At 35.8% G+C, this 19,554-nt stretch overlaps 1 protein-coding gene across 1 annotated transcript in view; it reads right to left on the minus strand.

Moving 5' to 3' along the window:
* Positions 1-8,820: 8,820 nt before the first annotated feature.
* Positions 8,821-19,554, minus strand: part of LOC102807713 (peroxisomal acyl-coenzyme A oxidase 1-like) — a 184,118-nt gene continuing 173,384 nt past the window's right edge. The window contains exons 12-15 of the mRNA XM_085504700.1: positions 19,426-19,531; positions 18,986-19,132; positions 18,582-18,788; positions 8,821-9,012 (exon numbers count right to left, since the gene is read on the minus strand). Of these exons, the coding sequence (XP_085360826.1) occupies positions 8,950-9,012; positions 18,582-18,788; positions 18,986-19,132; positions 19,426-19,531 (523 nt within the window). The 3' untranslated portion in view covers positions 8,821-8,949. The remainder of the gene's footprint in view (positions 9,013-18,581; positions 18,789-18,985; positions 19,133-19,425; positions 19,532-19,554) is intronic.

Here is a 19,554-nt window from a genome sequence, read left to right on the forward strand (position 1 = left end):
TTTAACCTAGAAAAAGCAATTGCAGAACAATATAACAAATACGAAATATTTGTTAACAAATGGGAAAATATAATGAAATACCTAGAAAAATAAATACTGTAAAAATATATATATATATATAACATGAGCGACTTTGACCTTGTTTTTTGTGTTTTTGTATTTGTATTTTGTTCAACTTTATTTGTTCTTTTTTTTTGTATTTGTATTTAAAAACAGTTAATCAGTATTCTGTACATCACACTTTAATATACGATTAATTAAAATCTGTGCATTGTATTTATTACATCACACTTTAATATACGATTAATCAAAAAAAAAAAAAAAAAAAAAAAAAAAAAAAAAAAAAAAAAAAAAACATCGGAGACTGGGGTGAGCTGGAAAAGTTGATTACGCCGGATTGTAGACTTATTCGTCGTGCAACCGCGGTACACGGCTGTACTGGCATGTTGGTACTCAAATATAATTTGGACATACAATAACCATAGCAAAACATCTATCATATTCCACACATGCTCTGCACTCTTTTTTTGCGCAATCAGCTTAATTCAAAACTAGAAAAAAAAAAAAAAATAGTAAACAACTGTCGACCATATGTCATCTCTCTGTGATTCAAAGAACGGACTAAAGTACCAGTAATTTTATAAAAACAAATCCTACGATGTTATCTATGCAAAGCCGTATTTTGATGGACAGGAATGGCAGCCGCTGAACACACCACACCCGACTTGAAAATAACTGCCATATAATTCTCGAGAATGGCACGTAGTTCTATATTTTTGCATTATATATATAATTTTATTGTCGCAATCGTTTAAAAACTGCTTTGGTTGTTACATTGATATTCGGTCGTGAACACACCATTTTTTAAATAAGGGACTGATTTATTCTCGTCTCCACTGCACATTTGCCCGATTGCCCCCTTGCACAAACACCCGGTCACTTTTGCCTGCGCATTCACCCAAGTCACTTTCGCCCGAAGCAAGCGTGGCTTCACCTAAGTGTTTCTTGACATGTATACGGAAATGATATTTTAAAATATTGTATTGCTGAAAAAATCTATTGGAATGAAAAAAAATAATTTTAATTAAGTATGATTATTGGATGCATTTTACACATGGGCGGATGCAACTATATACTGCGTGTAATTGTCAAAAAACGATTCATGGAGATCTAAAAACAGGGATATTCAGCTTTTTAGTTGCTCTCGGTCACATTTAATTCACATTTAATTACGTTGATTGTAATTTGTGGTGGTTTGTTGATGTTAAAAAGGTACTCTGGCGAGAAGTAAAGCCAGGAGTACTTGGCTGGTTTAGGTCGGACATACGAGTGTAAAAAAACAACCCCTTTTCAGTGATTTTCAAATAACAATTTACCCCCCTCCCTCTGATAAAATGCGGACTCCAGGAAAAACAAAATAACACGTAGTATACATACGCTGGGCAAAGGTAGTTAAAGTTCTGAAAGGAAGGCGCTTTATCATTTCACCAAGTTCAAGTATTCACACCTAGTACAATAGTAGTTATCACAACACAGAAAATAAAGTCACTAATCACACTGAATTACATTTTACGCTATATGTGTTTATTCAATATATATATATATTAGTAAACAAATTTTAGACAGGATCAATAAGAAAATTATTACAGAAACAAGAACAAACCAATGAAAAAAACACCGCATATGTAATAGAATGTAACAAAATCGAGCACAAAGAAAAACATCGTTTTATTTGCTTTGATATTATATAATAGTAGAATTCCATCCATCCATTAACCAAGATCTTCTTCTCAAAGCGTTACACTTCGCCTCTTCATACGACCATATTTCGAAAGAATAAATAAATATTATTCTACATTCAAAAAAGTCTGTTATCACATAATTGCCACTACTGGCAGAAGAAGAGCACTAGCTCATTCGACGTAACTATGAGAAGTTTCGACGGCACAGAGACGTGTGAATTAGTTGGATGCTTTTTATTGTCACAGCTACATGATATTTGCGGGAAAAGGATCCGCCTGTACAGAGATGATGGCTTAGCCGCTGTAGACAACACACCCAAAGAAACTGAAAGAATAAAAAAAGCCATCTGTCGTATTTTCAAACTACACGGTCTGAAAGTCACAATCGAAGCTAATAAAAATATTGTCAACTTCTTGGACGTCACATTCAACCTCACTGACAGCTCTTACAATCCATATATTAAACCAGATTTTACCGGCAGGAATCAACAAACGATTGTCATATCTTTCATCAGACGAAAAACACTTTGATCTAGCCGCGCCACCCTACCAGACAGCTCTAAATCAAAGTGGATATGATTATCACCCCAAATTCGAACCCCCACGGAAAGAAGTAGAACAAACAGACCTCGTAACAACATCCTCTGGTTTACCACCCCCCCAGTAAAAATGTCACTAACAGCGTCGGGAGAAGATTCCTCACCCTGGTTGATAAGTGTTTCGAATTGAGCTAGAGTTGTACGAATAACGTGAAGCAAATAATCTGCAATCAAAACAAACAACAACTTACAGCGGCCAACACCAATATATAGTAATGATCTTTTCATTCTTAGCATTTTTGCAAAATTTATTTTCTATATTCTTGATATGTTTTAATACTGTAAGTTTTTGTTGTTCTGAATGTTTTGTTTTGTTATTGTTATTTTTCGACTTTACTCAAGATTTCATTAGTACGTTCCAAATAAAAAATTCTATCTATCTGTCTGTCTGTCTGTCTGTCTGTCTGTCTGTCTGTCTGTCTGTCTGTCTGTCTGTCTGTCTGTATGTCTGTCTGTCTGTCTGTCTGTCTGTCTGTCTGTCTGTCTGTCTGTCAGTCCGTCTGTCCGTCCGTCCGTCCGTCCGTCCGTCCGTCCGTCCGTCCGTCCGTCCATCCATCCATCCGTCCATCCATCCATCCATCCATCCATCCATCCACGGCAAGACAACAACAATTGTGAAACATATGTGGGACTAACAGGAAATGAATTTAAAACCCGGTACAGAAACCACACTGCATCGCTGCGCAACCAATCATTGAGAAACGCAACAGAGCTCAGTAAATACGCTTGGTCATTAAAAGACAATAACATCGATTACGACATCAAAGGGATAGTGTTATCGCGTGCTGCACCATACAATACTTCAAGCAAACGTTGCAACTTATGTATTAGAGAGAAATATATTATAATTTTAAAACCACATTACTGTAGTTTAAATAAAAGAAATGAGCTTTTGTCTTCCTGTAGACACAGAGCCAAATCGTTGCTATGCAACACCTAGTTTTAATATCGTAAACATATTCCATTGTTATGCAAATCTTATTGCTTATAACGTAGTCTGTTTCGGTGGTTTATTTAATAAAGTCTTAACTCCTGATGAGTGAGGTACTCCATGTACCTTACGAAACAATACTGTAGAGTGAACTTTACTCATGTAGTCGTGTCTTAATTTCTCTGTCCACGTATGTAAATCTGCTCTACAAACTCATCGTTTAGTATCGAGCACTCTCATCTATATATATATATATATATATATATATATATATATATATATATATATATATATATATATATATATATATACTGTATAAACACATATAGCGTAAAATGTAATTCAGTGTTGTTAGTGACTATATATATATCAGTTCTTTTTATTTAGATAATGACAATTTGTTGGTCAGAGCGCCCTCCAGTATTTGTGGGGAATCATGTTTATTTGGAATGCTCTGATTGCTCTGATAAAGTAATGGTTGCATCTAATATTAAAATAAAGATGGCAGAGTATTGCGTTGATTCATCTCGTTCTACTCTGGATTACTTGGAGCCAATAAAGATCCTAGAAAGTTAGTATTTATATGCCTGTGTGTTTTTTGTTTTTGTTTTTTCACTGTCTTTCCCAGTATGTTTATTGCTATTGACAACAATTCAGTCCTTTGCAAGGCTTCAGTCAATGTTATTTTTCACTACCTACCCATCTCCTCGTCTGGCACTATGTAGCTGGTGTGGTATATTTATCACAGAAAGTAGGTCACATTTAGTGCTCCAACAAAATATTCTCTGTCCATGTGTATTTATATAAATAGATGCAGTTTCTTTGGCTTGAATAACATTCACTGGCTTCGTACATACAGGTATACTGGTTTACCTGTTTCTAGTTGAAATATAGCCAATCTTATTAACCAAGACAGTTGGACATTTGCCACATGTACTAACACTCGTTTCCAAGTGCCACAGCTTGAAACAAGTAGTCAAATCTGATATTGGCTTGAGCTTTTGTTTATATGGAAATGGACATGGTGAACGGCAAACTAGATGGTCAGAAAGTAATAAAAATAATCACAGGTTTACTCCACCCACCCCACTATGAAGTGAAAGGCTGTTTATAAGGCCATTTATGAAAGTTTCATGTTTATTATGGAAAATAATTTTAATTATAAACTTCTATGCTCCTGCACCCAATCGTGGGGATCAATCATATATATATATATATATATATATATATATATATATATATACATGTGTTATTAAGCATCAATCCAGCAAGTTCTGTAATGGTTTAACCAAATTTGCTAGCGTTGAATTGTGTTCAAACATTGTATACGTAAATTCCACTAAACATTAAACAGTAACAGTGACAATGCCGACTGCGTAGTGCAGGTGGCATCCAATACTAATGCACATGTTAATTGGCCAACTTAACGTTTCCTGCTCGCAATACCCAATTAGATTGCAAAGAAGGACCTAAATGCATTTTGTCACATTCCTTCCTCAACTCAGAGTGATACCCGCTTATTAAATTTAAAACGTGGCAAATTTGAAACGCAATTGTCGTGCAGCAAGGTACAAATGGGTGCGATTGGTTACATACACTCTCTTATTCCAATAATGAAATGATAGCAAATAGGAAAACCTCCCATTAGCACACTGTATCGGCTGACTGTTGTTGACTGTCATTTGGTAGTATGTGATGGCAATTCAGTTATTCCAATTTGTCTTTTCTTTTGCATTTGTGCCATCTATAATAAACATCATTCTATTTTGGTTAATTTTAATAATTCGTGATACAACATTCCAAGTTGCGTGCGATTTAACAGCTTCTGGGTTATATGCCAATCAAATGGCCAAAAAGATGGACCTGATTGTTTACCTGCACACACTGCATAAAATGGATGACCATTGCATTTTGGGGGACAATAATCAGTTTCTGCATTGGGATAAGTACCTTTTATGTTAGTCTTCTCTTTAATGTCAGCTTAATTGAATACAGTAGTTTCGGCTCATATAGAACTGGTGAAATCAATAAATGAAGCAGGAACACGTATCGCATGGTGAGAAATCATTTTGAAAGGTATAGAACATTCCTAAAGAGGCATTGGTCATGGATCTAAGTATGGCTACCTAAAAGAATTCAACACTGTGTTCCAGAACCAATATTTTTTGATCATTTGTTTGTTCTGGATTTCAAAGGAGGGCGGCAAATTACTCAAATAAAAATACCACAATTTACATTCTGATACATTATTAAATGTTAGGTGATTTAAATTCATAAATTAAAACTGCTGAGATCAAAAAGCTTTTTAAAAAAATGATGTCTTCCAAATATAACATAATTAATGATAATTGTCATTATCCAGTCACATTTCACACATCTAGCTGTTTGCATCTACTATTTTAAAACATTTGAGTGAAACTGATAATAAGCCACATTTCACTCTACTTATGCAAATTAGGGGCGGAGAGTCACAAAATCGTCAATAATCAGCATAAAAGAATGCTTAAAATTGGCTGCGGGAAGGGTTGTGGTGTATGTAGGCCGACTGGATATTGACTGCGGGAAGGGTTGTGGTGTATGTAGGCCGACTGCATATTGGCTGCGGGAAGGGTTGTGGTGTATGTAGGCCGACTGCATATTGGCTGCGGGAAGGGTTGTGGTGTATGTCGGGAAGGGTTGTGGTGTATGTCGGGAAGGGTTGTGGTGTATGTAGGCCGACTGCATATTTTCCACGCCAAAGTTATTGTGCAACACACAGCTTGACTTTTGCGTGTACTGGATAATCTGTTGATATTATTGAAAATGTGTGCTATATAGACTACACATAAATTATAAAAGCCAAGATGGAACATTCATTTTCCTACACTTGAAATCTTAGATCAACAATAATGTAATTATGCGATCGATTCGTCAAAGTCGAAGATTGTGCTTATGCACAAGCACGTGAATTTCCGACCGTTTTGGGATTGTATTCGCTAGGTTACTTGATTGAACGCAGCTTTTACAGTTCAGTCAAAGGTCAAAGTTGCGTTGGAACTGTTAATTCAATGCAACTTAGCCAAAATAAAAAGCATGATCATTTGAACACTGACTGGTAGGAGGTGATACATTTGCCGCGAAAGAATACAAAATTCAGTTTTGTGGCTTTGCCATGGCAACAATGGGCCAGTATTTTGTTCAGATTTTACAACCTAACGAGAGTGAATTTAAGACCTGCCTATCACAAAATCGACCCAGAAAGAAACACAGAAGAGTTAGAAGCCGTCGAATTTCGAAGGTCAAATATTTCGGTAATGAAACAAGATATCAAAAAAAAAATAAAAAAAATAGTAACTTTATGCCTGCACTCAACCTTTCGACGTTTTTTATTCTAGAATTGTAGAAATAGATACATTTGGCGCGAAGGTATTTAAAATTCCGTTTTTGGCTATTGCCATGGCAACGGTTCCAAGATTTTTTTCTAGATATTACCTAACTAGAGCGAATGTGTAATCTGCCTTGTTCCAAGTTTGAGCGAAATCGGTCCAGCCAAAAAAAAATCACAGAAGACACTTGAAATCAAACACACACACACACACCCATACTTGCTTTGCTATATGTTCCGAGGACTTCATTGGATTAACTTTTAATATAGTTGAATTAACTTTTAATATAGTTGCGATATGAACTCGATTAAAACGCGTTCCTATATAGGGTTGAGTTTTAATTGGAGTTTAATTAAACTCAATAACAATGCAATACAATGGAGAATTGCATTTTAAATAAGTTTAATTAAACAAGAGTTGAATATCCCGTGACTGAACATAGAAATGTTTGCGAAGCTTAGATTTAGTATCGGGGTAAGGTATGGTACAATTATATTAATATTAATATAACGTGAACCATACCTTCCCCCGATACTAAACCTAAGCTACGTAAAACGTATTAATAATCGAATTAACTATTAATATGATATTAATTATATTTGCCGAGGACTATGAAAAAGGTCCTCGGAAGGTGTGTATGTCCTCGGAAGTTGCTATATATCTGTATTTTTGTCCTCGCAACATATAGCAATCCAAGTACACACACACACACACACATACAGATGTCCCATGAATTGTGGAGCCACCATACAGGTGTCCCATGAATTGTGGAGCCACCATTGAATTAACTTTTAATATACTAGTAGTTGAATTAACTTTTAATATAGTTGCGATATGAACTCGATTAAAACGCGTTCCTATATAGGGTTGCGTTTTAATTGGAGTTTAATTAAACTCAATTACAATGCAATACAATGGAGAATTGCACTTTAATTAAGTTTAATTAAACTAGAGTTGAATATCCCGTGACTGAACATAGAAATGTTTGCGAAGCTTAGGTTTAGTATCGGGGTAAGGTATGGTATAATTATATTAATATTAATATTAATATTAATATAACGTGAACCATACCTTCCCCGATACTAAACCTAAGCTTCGTAAACCTGACATAAATTCGATTAAATATTAATATAAATTATGAAACATTGTGGAGCCACCAATTTGGGGCTCCACTTGTACAAAGGTCTCCACTTTGTCTGTGTGTGTCTGGTCTACTGGCTCTACTTCTACGTCTACACTTTGGTTTTAAACAGCAAACAATGTGGAGCCCGAGTGCAAGGCTCCACTTTCAGGAGGGGCTTCACATCGTTGGTGTGTAAACAGGCCAATGGCTCCACATTTCATGGTTTACCAACGCACACACACACACACACACACACACACACACATAAGCGGAGCGGATCGCCAATGAATTACCGAACGGGCGGGGAGGGAGTGTCTACGTATAGACAGAAAATTAAGAAGATTAACTGGTAATAGTATATTGTTGCTATTAAAAATACAAATAATTAAATAATGTGATAATATGAGATACTGTTTTTTTTATAAAGAAACGATGAAGCAGTTTAATACTAATTCGATTTAATACTAAATTCGAATACAGGAACACATGATTGGCGTAATCAATGTTTACTATTAATGTTATCTGATTGATTGACACTGATGTTATTAATTACATAAGGGCAAATTTACAAACACACATTTACGCAAATACGATTGTGACAAAATAATACAAATAGAAATATATTCCAATGTGATTGATGCCCTCTATAGTTGAGATAAGTTTCTTTATTTCCGTTTTGTTTTGACACAGCGAAGTCGTGTTTCCTGATTGGCCTGTTTAAATGGAGTTTATTGACAGCTGTCTGATATATTGTGTGGTATTATGTTTTTAAAAGCACTTACTGTGCTCACACTACAGGTTTAAATTCATGAGTGGAGGTATATGGAAATTATGGCGGTAAATGAACGCAAATGGAACAACATTTATACCCACACCATCATACAACAGACATTGCTGGCAGTTTATTCCAATTCGTACAATGGATAAGTTAAGTACAAATATATCAAAGACAAGTATTGGAATTAATATCAACCACAATGCCTAACTTTAGTGAACAACTTAACATTGTAATTTACAAACAAAACCAGGTTTATAATAAGTATGACAACCGTCTCATTGGTCGAGAGATTATATGCAGATTTTATTTTAGGAATAACGTAGAAATATATTTAGGCATACAGATTTTTCATTACCGACAGAAAATTGTATTTTGAGCATTCAGTATTTGTATTATATGACAAAAATTATTTTACAAATTAGCCTTGCTAGATTGCATCATTGGAAGAAGATATTTATTATAGGAGTCATGCACCTGGAAGAAAAACAGAATGTACTACATTAGAGAAAATGAGATTCAAATTACCATATGCATTAATATGAACACTGAATACATGCATTATAGAAGAAACAAGTTATACTTAATATGTACACTGAACTAACACCAGACTCATTGAATGGCGAATTTTTAACCCATTCATACACACTTTCATAGACATTTTAAAGGTCATACACAAGTTATACTAACCTCAGTCTCAAGTGGAGAATTCTTGGCCCATTCATACATAGCTTCATAGACATTATAAAGGTCACACACAAGATATACTAACCTCAGCCGCATTGAGTGGAGAATTCTTTGCCCATTCATACATAGCTTCATAGACATTATAAAGGTCACACACAAGTTATACTAACCTCAGTCTCATTGAGTGGGGAATTCTTTGCCCATTCATATATAGCTTCATAGACATTATAAAGGTCACACACAAGTTATACTAACCTCAGTCTCATTGAGTGGGGAATTCTTTGCCCATTCATACATAGCTTCATAGACATTATAAAGGTCACACACAAGTTATACTAACCTCAGTCTCATTGAGTGGGGAATTGTTGGCCCATTCATACATAGCTTCATCGACATTATAAAGGTCATACACAAGTTATACTAACCTCAGTCTCATTGAGTGGAGAATTCTTTGCCCATTCATACAGAGCTTCATAGACATTATAAGGGTCATATACAAGTTATATTAACCTCAGTCTCATTGAGTGGTGAATTCTTGGCCCATTCATACATAGCTTCATAGACATTATAAAGGTCATACACAAGTTATACTAACTTCAGTCTCATTGAGTGGAGAATTGTTGGCCCATTCATACATAGCTTCATAGACATTATAAAGGTCATACACAAGTTATACTAACCTCAGTCTCATTGAGTGGAGAATTGTTGGCCCATTCATACATAGCTTCATCGACATTATAAAGGTCATACACAAGTTATACTAACCTCAGTCTCATTGAGTGGAGAATTATTCGCCCATTCATACATAGCTTCATAGACATTATAATAAAGGTCACACACAAGTTATACAACCTCAGTCTCATTGAGTGGAGAATTCTTTGCCCATTCATACATAGCTTCATCCACATTATAAAGGTCATACACAAGTTATACTAACCTCAGTCTCATTGAGTGGGGAATTATTGGCCCATTCATACATAGCTTCATCGACATAATAAAGGTCACACACAAGTTATACTAACCTCAGTCTCATTGAGTGGGGAATTATTGGCCCATTCATACATAGCTTCATCGACATTATAAAGGTAACACACAAGTTATACTAACCTCAGTCTCATTGAGAGGAGAATTCTTTGCCCATTCATACATAGCTTGATATACATTATAAAGGTCACACACAAGTTATACTAACCTCAGTCTCATTGAGTGGGGAATTATTGGCCCATTAATACATAGCTTCATAGACATTATAAAGGTAACACACATGTTATACTAACCTCAGTCTCATTGAGTGCAGAATTCTTGGCCCATTCATACATAGCTTCATCGACATTATAAAGGTCACACACATGTTATACTAACCTCAGTCTCATTGAGTGCAGAATTCTTGGCCCATTCATACATAGCTTCATCGACATTATAAAGGTCACACACAAGTTATACTAACCTCAGTCTCATTGAGAGGAGAATTCTTTGCCCATTCATACATAGCTTGATATACATTATAAAGGTCACACACAAGTTATACTAACCTCAGTCTCATTGAGTGGGGAATTATTGGCCCATTAATACATAGCTTCATAGACATTATAAAGGTCACACACAAGTTATACTAACCTCAATCTCATTGAGTGGAGAATTCTTTGCCCATTCATACATAGCTTCATAGACATTATAAAGGTCATACACAAGTTATACTAACCTCAGTCTCATTGAGTGGGGAATTCTTTGCCCATTCATACATAGCTTCATAGACGTTATAAAGGTCACACACAAGTTATACTAACCTCAGTCTCATTGAGTGGGGAATTGTTGGCCCATTCATACATAGCTTCATCGACATTATAAAGGTCATACACAAGTTATACTAACCTCAGTCTCATTGAGTGGAGAATTCTTTGCCCATTCATACATAGCTTCATAGACATTATAAAGGTCACACACAAGTTATACTAACCTCAATCTCATTGAGTGGAGAATTCTTGGCCCATTCATACATAGCTTCATCGACATTATAAAGGTCACACACAAGTTATACTAACCTCAGTCTCATTGAGTGGAGAATTCTTTGCCCATTCATACATAGCTTCATAGACATTATAAAGGTCACACACAAGTTATACTAAGCTCAATCTCATTGAGTGGAGAATTCTTGGCCCATTCATACATAGCTTCATCGACATTATAAAGGTCACACACAAGTTATACTAACCTCAGTCTCATTGAGAGGAGAATTCTTTGCCCATTCATACATAGCTTGATATACATTATAAAGGTCACACACAAGTTATACTAACCTCAGTCTCATTGAGTGGGGAATTATTGGCCCATTCATACATAGCTTCATAGACATTATAAAGGTCACACACAAGTTATACTAACCTCAATCTCATTGAGTGGAGAATTCTTTGCCCATTCATACATAGCTTCATAGACATTATAAAGGTCATACACAAGTTATACTAACCTCAGTCTCATTGAGTGGGGAATTCTTTGCCCATCCATACATAGCTTCATAGACATTATAAAGGTCACACACAAGTTATACTAACCTCAGTCTCATTGAGTGGGGAATTGTTGGCCCATTCATACATAGCTTCATCGACATTATAAAGGTCATACACAAGTTATACTAACCTCAGTCTCATTGAGTGGAGTATTCTTTGCCCATTCATACATAGCTTCATAGACATTATAAAGGTCATACACAAGTTATACTAACCTCAGTCTCATTGAGTGGAGAATTCTTTGCCCATTCATACATAGCTTCATAGACATTATAAAGGTCACACACAAGTTATACTAACCTCAGTCTCATTGAGTGGGGAATTCTTTGCCCATTCATACATAGCTTCATAGACATTATAAAGGTCACACACAAGTTATACTAACCTCAGTCTCATTGAGTGGGAATTGTTGGCCCATTCATACATAGCTTCATAGACATTATAAAGGTCACACACAAGTTATACTAACCTCAGTCTCATTGAGTGGAGAATTCTTTGCCCATTCATACATAGCTTCATAGACATTATAAAGGTCACACACAAGTTATACTAACCTCAGTCTCATTGAGAGGAGAATTCTTTTGCCCATTCATACATAGCTTCATCCACATTATAAAGGTCATACACAAGTTATACTAACCTCAGTCTCATTGAGTGGTGAATTATTGGCCCATTCATACATAGCTTCATAGACATTATAAAGGTCACACACAAGTTATACTACCCTCAGTCTCATTGAGTGGAGAATTATTGGCCCATTAATACATAGCTTCATAGACATTATAAAGGTCTCACACAAGTTATACTAACCTCAGTCTCATTGAGAGGAGAATTCTTTGCCCATTCATACATAGCTTCATCGACATTATAAAGGTCACACACAAGTTATACTAACCTCAGTCTCATTGAGTGGAGTATTCTTTGCCCATTCATACATAGCTTCATCGACATTATAAAGGTCACACACTAGTTATACTAACCTCAGTCTCATTGAGAGGAGAATTCTTTGCCCATTCATACATAGCTTCATCGACATTATAAAGGTCACACACAAGTTATACTAACCTCAGTCTCATTGAGTGGGGAATTATTGGCCCATTCATACATAGCTTCATCGACATTATAAAGGTCACACACAAGTTATACTAACCTCAGTCTCATTGAGAGGAGAATTCTTTGCCCATTCATACATAGCTTGATATACATTATAAAGGTCACACACAAGTTATACTAACCTCAGTCTCATTGAGTGGGGGAATTATTGGCCCATTAATACATAGCTTCATAGACATTATAAAGGTCACACACAAGTTATACTAACCTCAATCTCATTGAGTGGAGAATTCTTGGCCCATTCATACATAGCTTCATCGACATTATAAAGGTCATACACAAGTTATACTAACCTCAGTCTCATTGAGTGGAGTATTCTTTGCCCATTCATACATAGCTTCATCGACATTATAAAGGTCACACACAAGTTATACTAACCTCAGTCTCATTGAGTGGAGAATTCTTGGCCCATTCATACATAGCTTTATATACATTATAAAGGTCACACACAAGTTATACTAACCTCAGTCTCATTGAGTGGGGAATTGTTGGCCCATTCATACATAGCTTCATAGACATTATAAAGGTCATACACAAGTTATACTAACCTCAGTCTCATTGAGTGGAGAATTCTTTGCCCATTCATACATAGCTTCATCGACATTATAAAGGTCATACACAAGTTATACTAACCTCAGTCTCATTGAGTGGAGAATTCTTTGCTCATTCATACATAGCTTCATATACATTATAAAGGTCACACACAAGTTATACTAACCTCAGTCTCATTGAGTGGAGAATTCTTTGCTCATTCAAACATAGCTTCATAGACATTATAAAGGTCACACACAAGTTATACTAACCTCAATCTCATTGAGTGGAGAATTCTTTGCCCATTCATACATAGCTTCATAGACATTATAAAGGTCACACACAAGTTATACTAACCTCAGTCTCATTGAGTGGAGTATTCTTTGCCCATTCATACATAGCTTCATAGACATTATAAAGGTCACACACAAGTTATACTAACCTCAATCTCATTGAGTGGAGAATTCTTGGCCCATTCATACATAGCTTCATAGACATTATAAAGGTCACACACAAGTTATACTAACCTCAATCTCATTGAGTGGAGAATTCTTGGCCCATTCATACATAGCTTCATAGACATTATAAAGGTCACACACAAGTTATACTAACCTCAGTCTCATTGAGTGGAGAATTCTTTGCCCATTCATACATAGCTTCATCGACATTATAAAGGTCACACACAAGTTATACTAACCTCAGTCTCATTGAGTGGAGAATTCTTTGCCCATTCAAACATAGCTTCATAGACATTATAAAGGTCACACACAAGTTATACTAACCTCAGTCCCATTGAGTGGGGAATTCTTGGCCCATTCATACATAGCTTCATAGACATTATAAAAGGTCATACACAAGTTATACTAACCTCAGTCCCATTGAGTAGAGAATTCTTTGCCCATTCATTCATAGCTTCATAGACATTATAAAGGTCACACACAAGTTATACTAACCTCAGTCTCATTGAGTGGGGAATTCTTTGCCCATTCATACATAGATTCATAGACATTATAAAGGTAACACACATGTTATACTAACCTCAGTCTCATTGAGTGGAGAATTCTTTGCCCATTCATACATAGCTTCATAGACATTATAAAGGTCACACACAAGTTATACTAACCTCAGTCTCATTGAGTGGAGAATTCTTTGCCCATTCATACATAGCTTCATCGACATTATAAGGGTCATATACAAGTTATATTAACCTCAGTCTCATTGAGTGGTGAATTCTTGGCCCATTCATACATAGCTTTATATACATTATAAAGGTCACACACAAGTTATACTAACCTCAGTCTCATTGAGTGGGGAATTGTTGGCCCATTCATACATAGCTTCATAGACATTATAAAGGTCATACACAAGTTATACTAACCTCAGTCTCATTGAGTGGAGAATTCTTTGCCCATTCATACATAGCTTCATCGACATTATAAAGGTCATACACAAGTTATACTAACCTCAGTCTCATTGAGTGGAGAATTCTTTGCTCATTCATACATAGCTTCATATACATTATAAAGGTCACACACAAGTTATACTAACCTCAGTCTCATTGAGTGGAGAATTCTTTGCTCATTCAAACATAGCTTCATAGACATTATAAAGGTCACACACAAGTTATACTAACCTCAATCTCATTGAGTGGAGAATTCTTTGCCCATTCATACATAGCTTCATAGACATTATAAAGGTCACACACAAGTTATACTAACCTCAGTCTCATTGAGTGGAGTATTCTTTGCCCATTCATACATAGCTTCATAGACATTATAAAGGTCACACACAAGTTATACTAACCTCAATCTCATTGAGTGGAGAATTCTTGGCCCATTCATACATAGCTTCATAGACATTATAAAGGTCACACACAAGTTATACTAACCTCAATCTCATTGAGTGGAGAATTCTTGGCCCATTCATACATAGCTTCATAGACATTATAAAGGTCACACACAAGTTATACTAACCTCAGTCTCATTGAGTGGAGAATTCTTTGCCCATTCATACATAGCTTCATCGACATTATAAAGGTCACACACAAGTTATACTAACCTCAGTCTCATTGAGTGGAGAATTCTTTGCCCATTCAAACATAGCTTCATAGACATTATAAAGGTCACACACAAGTTATACTAACCTCAGTCCCATTGAGTGGGGAATTCTTGGCCCATTCATACATAGCTTCATAGACATTATAAAAGGTCATACACAAGTTATACTAACCTCAGTCCCATTGAGTAGAGAATTCTTTGCCCATTCATACATAGCTTCATAGACATTATAAAGGTAACACACAAGTTATACTAACCTCAGTCTCATTGAGTGGAGAATTCTTTGCCCATTCATACATAGCTTCATCGACATTATAAGGGTCATATACAAGTTATATTAACCTCAGTCTCATTGAGTGGTGAATTCTTGGCCCATTCATACATAGCTTCATAGACATTATAAAGGTCATACACAAGTTATACTAACCTCAGTCTCATTGAGTGGAGAATTGTTGGCCCATTCATACATAGCTTCATCGACATTATAAAGGTCATACACAAGTTATACTAACCTCAGTCTCATTGAGTGGAGAATTCTTTGCCCATTCATACATAGCTTCATAGACATTATAAAGGTCACACACAAGTTATACTAACCTCAGTCTCATTGAGTGGAGAATTCTTTGCCCATTCATACATAGCTTCATAGACATTATAAAGGTCTCACACAAGTTATACTAACCTCAGTCTCATTTAGTGGAGAATTCTTTGCCCATTCATACATAGCTTTATATACATTATAAAGGTCACACACAAGTTATACTAACCTCAGTCTCATTGAGTGGGGAATTATTGGCCCATTCATACATAGCTTCATAGACATTATAAAGGTCACACACAAGTTATACTAACCTCAGTCTCATTTAGTGGAGAATTCTTTGCCCATTCATACATAGCTTCATCGACATTATAAAGGTCACACACATGTTATACTAACCTCAGTCTCATTGAGTGGGGAATTCTTTGCCCATTCATACATAGCTTCATAGACATTATAAAGGTCACACACAAGTTATACTAACCTCAGTCTCATTGAGAGGAGAATTCTTTGCCCATTCATACATAGCTTCATAGACATTATAAAGGTCATACACAAGTTATACTAACCTCAGTCTCATTGAGAGGAGAATTATTTGCCCATTCATACATAGCTTCATAGACATTATAAAGGTCATACACAAGTTATACTAACCTCAGTCTCATTGAGTGGGGAATTCTTTGCCCATTCATACATAGCTTCATATACATTATAAAGGTCATACACAAGTTATACTAACCTCAGTCTCATTGAGTGGGGAATTATTGGCCCATTCATACATAGCTTCATCGACATTATAAAGGTCACACACAAGTTATACTAACCTCAGACTCATTGAGTGGGGAATTATTGGCCCATTCATACATAGCTTCATCGACATTATAAAGGTCACACACAAGTTATACTAACCTCAGTCTCATTGAGAGGAGAATTCTTTGCCCATTCATACATAGCTTGATATACATTATAAAGGTCACACACAAGTTATACTAACCTCAGTCTCATTGAGTGGGGAATTATTGGCCCATTAATACATAGCTTCATAGACATTATAAAGGTCACACACAAGTTATACTAACCTCAATCTCATTGAGTGGAGAATTCTTGGCCCATTCATACATAGCTTCATCGACATTATAAAGGTCACACACAAGTTATACTAACCTCAGTCTCATTGAGTGGAGAATTCTTGGCCCATTCATACATAGATTCATAGACATTATAAAGGTCATACACAAGTTATACTAACCTCAGTCTCATTGAGTGGAGAATTCTTTGCCCATTCATTCATAGCTTCATAGACATTATAAAGGTCACACACAAGTTATACTAACCTCAGTCTCATTGAGTGGAGAATTCTTTGCCCATTCATACATAGCTTCATAGACATTATAAAGGTCATACACAAGTTATACTAACCTCAGTCTCATTGAGTGGAGAATTCTTGGCCCATTCATACATAGATTCATAGACATTATAAAGGTCATACACAAGTTATACTAACCTCAGTCTCATTGAGTGGAGAATTCTTTGCCCATTCATACATAGCTTCATAGACATTATAAAGGTCACACACAAGTTATACTAACCTCAGTCTCATTGAGAGGAGAATTCTTTGCTCATTCAAACATAGCTTCATAGACATTATAAAGGTCACACACAAGTTATACTAACCTCAGTCTCATTGAGTGGAGAATTCTTTGCCCATTCATACATAGCTTCATAGACATTATAAAGGTCATACACAAGTTATACTAACCTCAGTCTCATTGAGTGGTGAATTATTGGCCCATTCATACATAGCTTCATAGACATTATAAAGGTCACACACAAGTTATACTAACCTCAGTCTCATTGAGAGGAGAATTCTTTGCCCATTCATACATAGCTTCATAGACATTATAAAAGTCACACACAAGTTATACTAACCTCAGTCTCATGGAGTGGGGAATTATTGGCCCATTCATACATAGCTTCATAGACATTATAAAGGTCACACACAAGTTATACTAACCTCAGTCTCATTGAGTGGAGAATTCTTGGCCCATCCATACATACATAGCTTCATAGACATTATAAAGGTCATACACAAGTTATACTAACCTCAGTCTCATTGAGTGGAGAATTATTGGCCCATTCATACATAGCTTGATATACATTATAAAGGTCACACACAAGTTATACTAACCTCAGTCTCATTGAGAGGAGAATTCTTTGCCCATTCATACATAGCTTCATAGACATTATAAAGGTCACACACAAGTTATACTAACCTCAGTCTCATTGAGTGGGGAATTATTGGCCCATTCATACATAGCTTCATAGACATTATAAAGGTCACACACATGTTATACTAACCTCAGTCTCATTGAGTGGAGAATTCTTGGCCCATTCATACATAGCTTGATATACCTTATAAAGGTCACACACAAGTTATACTAACCTCAGTCTCATTGAGAGGAGAATTCTTTGCCCATTCATACATAGCTTCATAGACATTATAAAGGTCACACACAAGTTATACTAACCTCAGTCTCATTGAGTGGGGAATTATTGGCCCATTCATACATAGCTTCATCGACATTATAAAGGTCATACACAAGTTATACTAACCTCAGTCTCATTGAGTGGGGAATTCTTTGCCCATTCATACATAGCTTCATAGACATTACCATCATATTTACCAAGCTTAGAGCACAATATCTCATCACGGAAATCGAAAGCATCAACCAAAGCTACAGCATTAATACGGATTTTGTCTAAGAGTTTTCCCACAAGCGATAGCACCATGTCCAGCTGCTTGCCATTCATATAACCATCCTATAATAACATTGTTAATAAATTAAAATTACCCTCTAATTCATTGTTTATTGCAACACAGTATTTTCGTATATAAATCAAGAACCATTATTTGTGTACTTTTTGTGTTTTCAGTGTTTGCATGATCTGGTGTTTACTATTTCAACAGAGTGAATATCTCTGACCAGTTCACAAATTTAAGGATTAGTTTCACTCACCTGCAAGAAATCACCAGCATCTTGCCATATACCATGCAAGGCATAAAACTGACACAGTGACGTCAAAACATCACGTACAGCATCCGACATCTCAGTATCGTTTATGTATTTCACAAACGTCTGCACCACATAAAAATGACAGTGTGCCTAGACAAACAATATAGACAAATGCATAATAGATAATACAGCTGGGCGACTGGTTCACAGTAATATGCAAACGAGGACACAACTAGTTTACAATGCAATAATATAATTGACATGAATAGTACACAGTTATACATTATTAGATGCATGACTGAGTACATTAATGGCAGTCATATCAGTTCAGATAATGTGTTAATCGATGGTCATTAAATTGGTCATATTGGATACTGGGTATATAACCCTCATGTACTTGAAAAGCATTCACTAATATTATGTCATCAACTTTACATACTTACACTTGCAGCTTTTAATAGATACATGTGACAATTATTCCATGCAACATGTTGTGGGTTGCCCTTACCAATATTGGATTGCATCTTCTGTGCAGCCTCCATTACTAATCTGTAAAGTGGATAGGTATACCC

Source organism: Saccoglossus kowalevskii, chromosome 10 (assembly GCF_978046115.1).
Source record: "Saccoglossus kowalevskii chromosome 10, keSacKowa6.1, whole genome shotgun sequence".
NCBI classification, from domain to species: domain Eukaryota; kingdom Metazoa; phylum Hemichordata; class Enteropneusta; family Harrimaniidae; genus Saccoglossus; species Saccoglossus kowalevskii.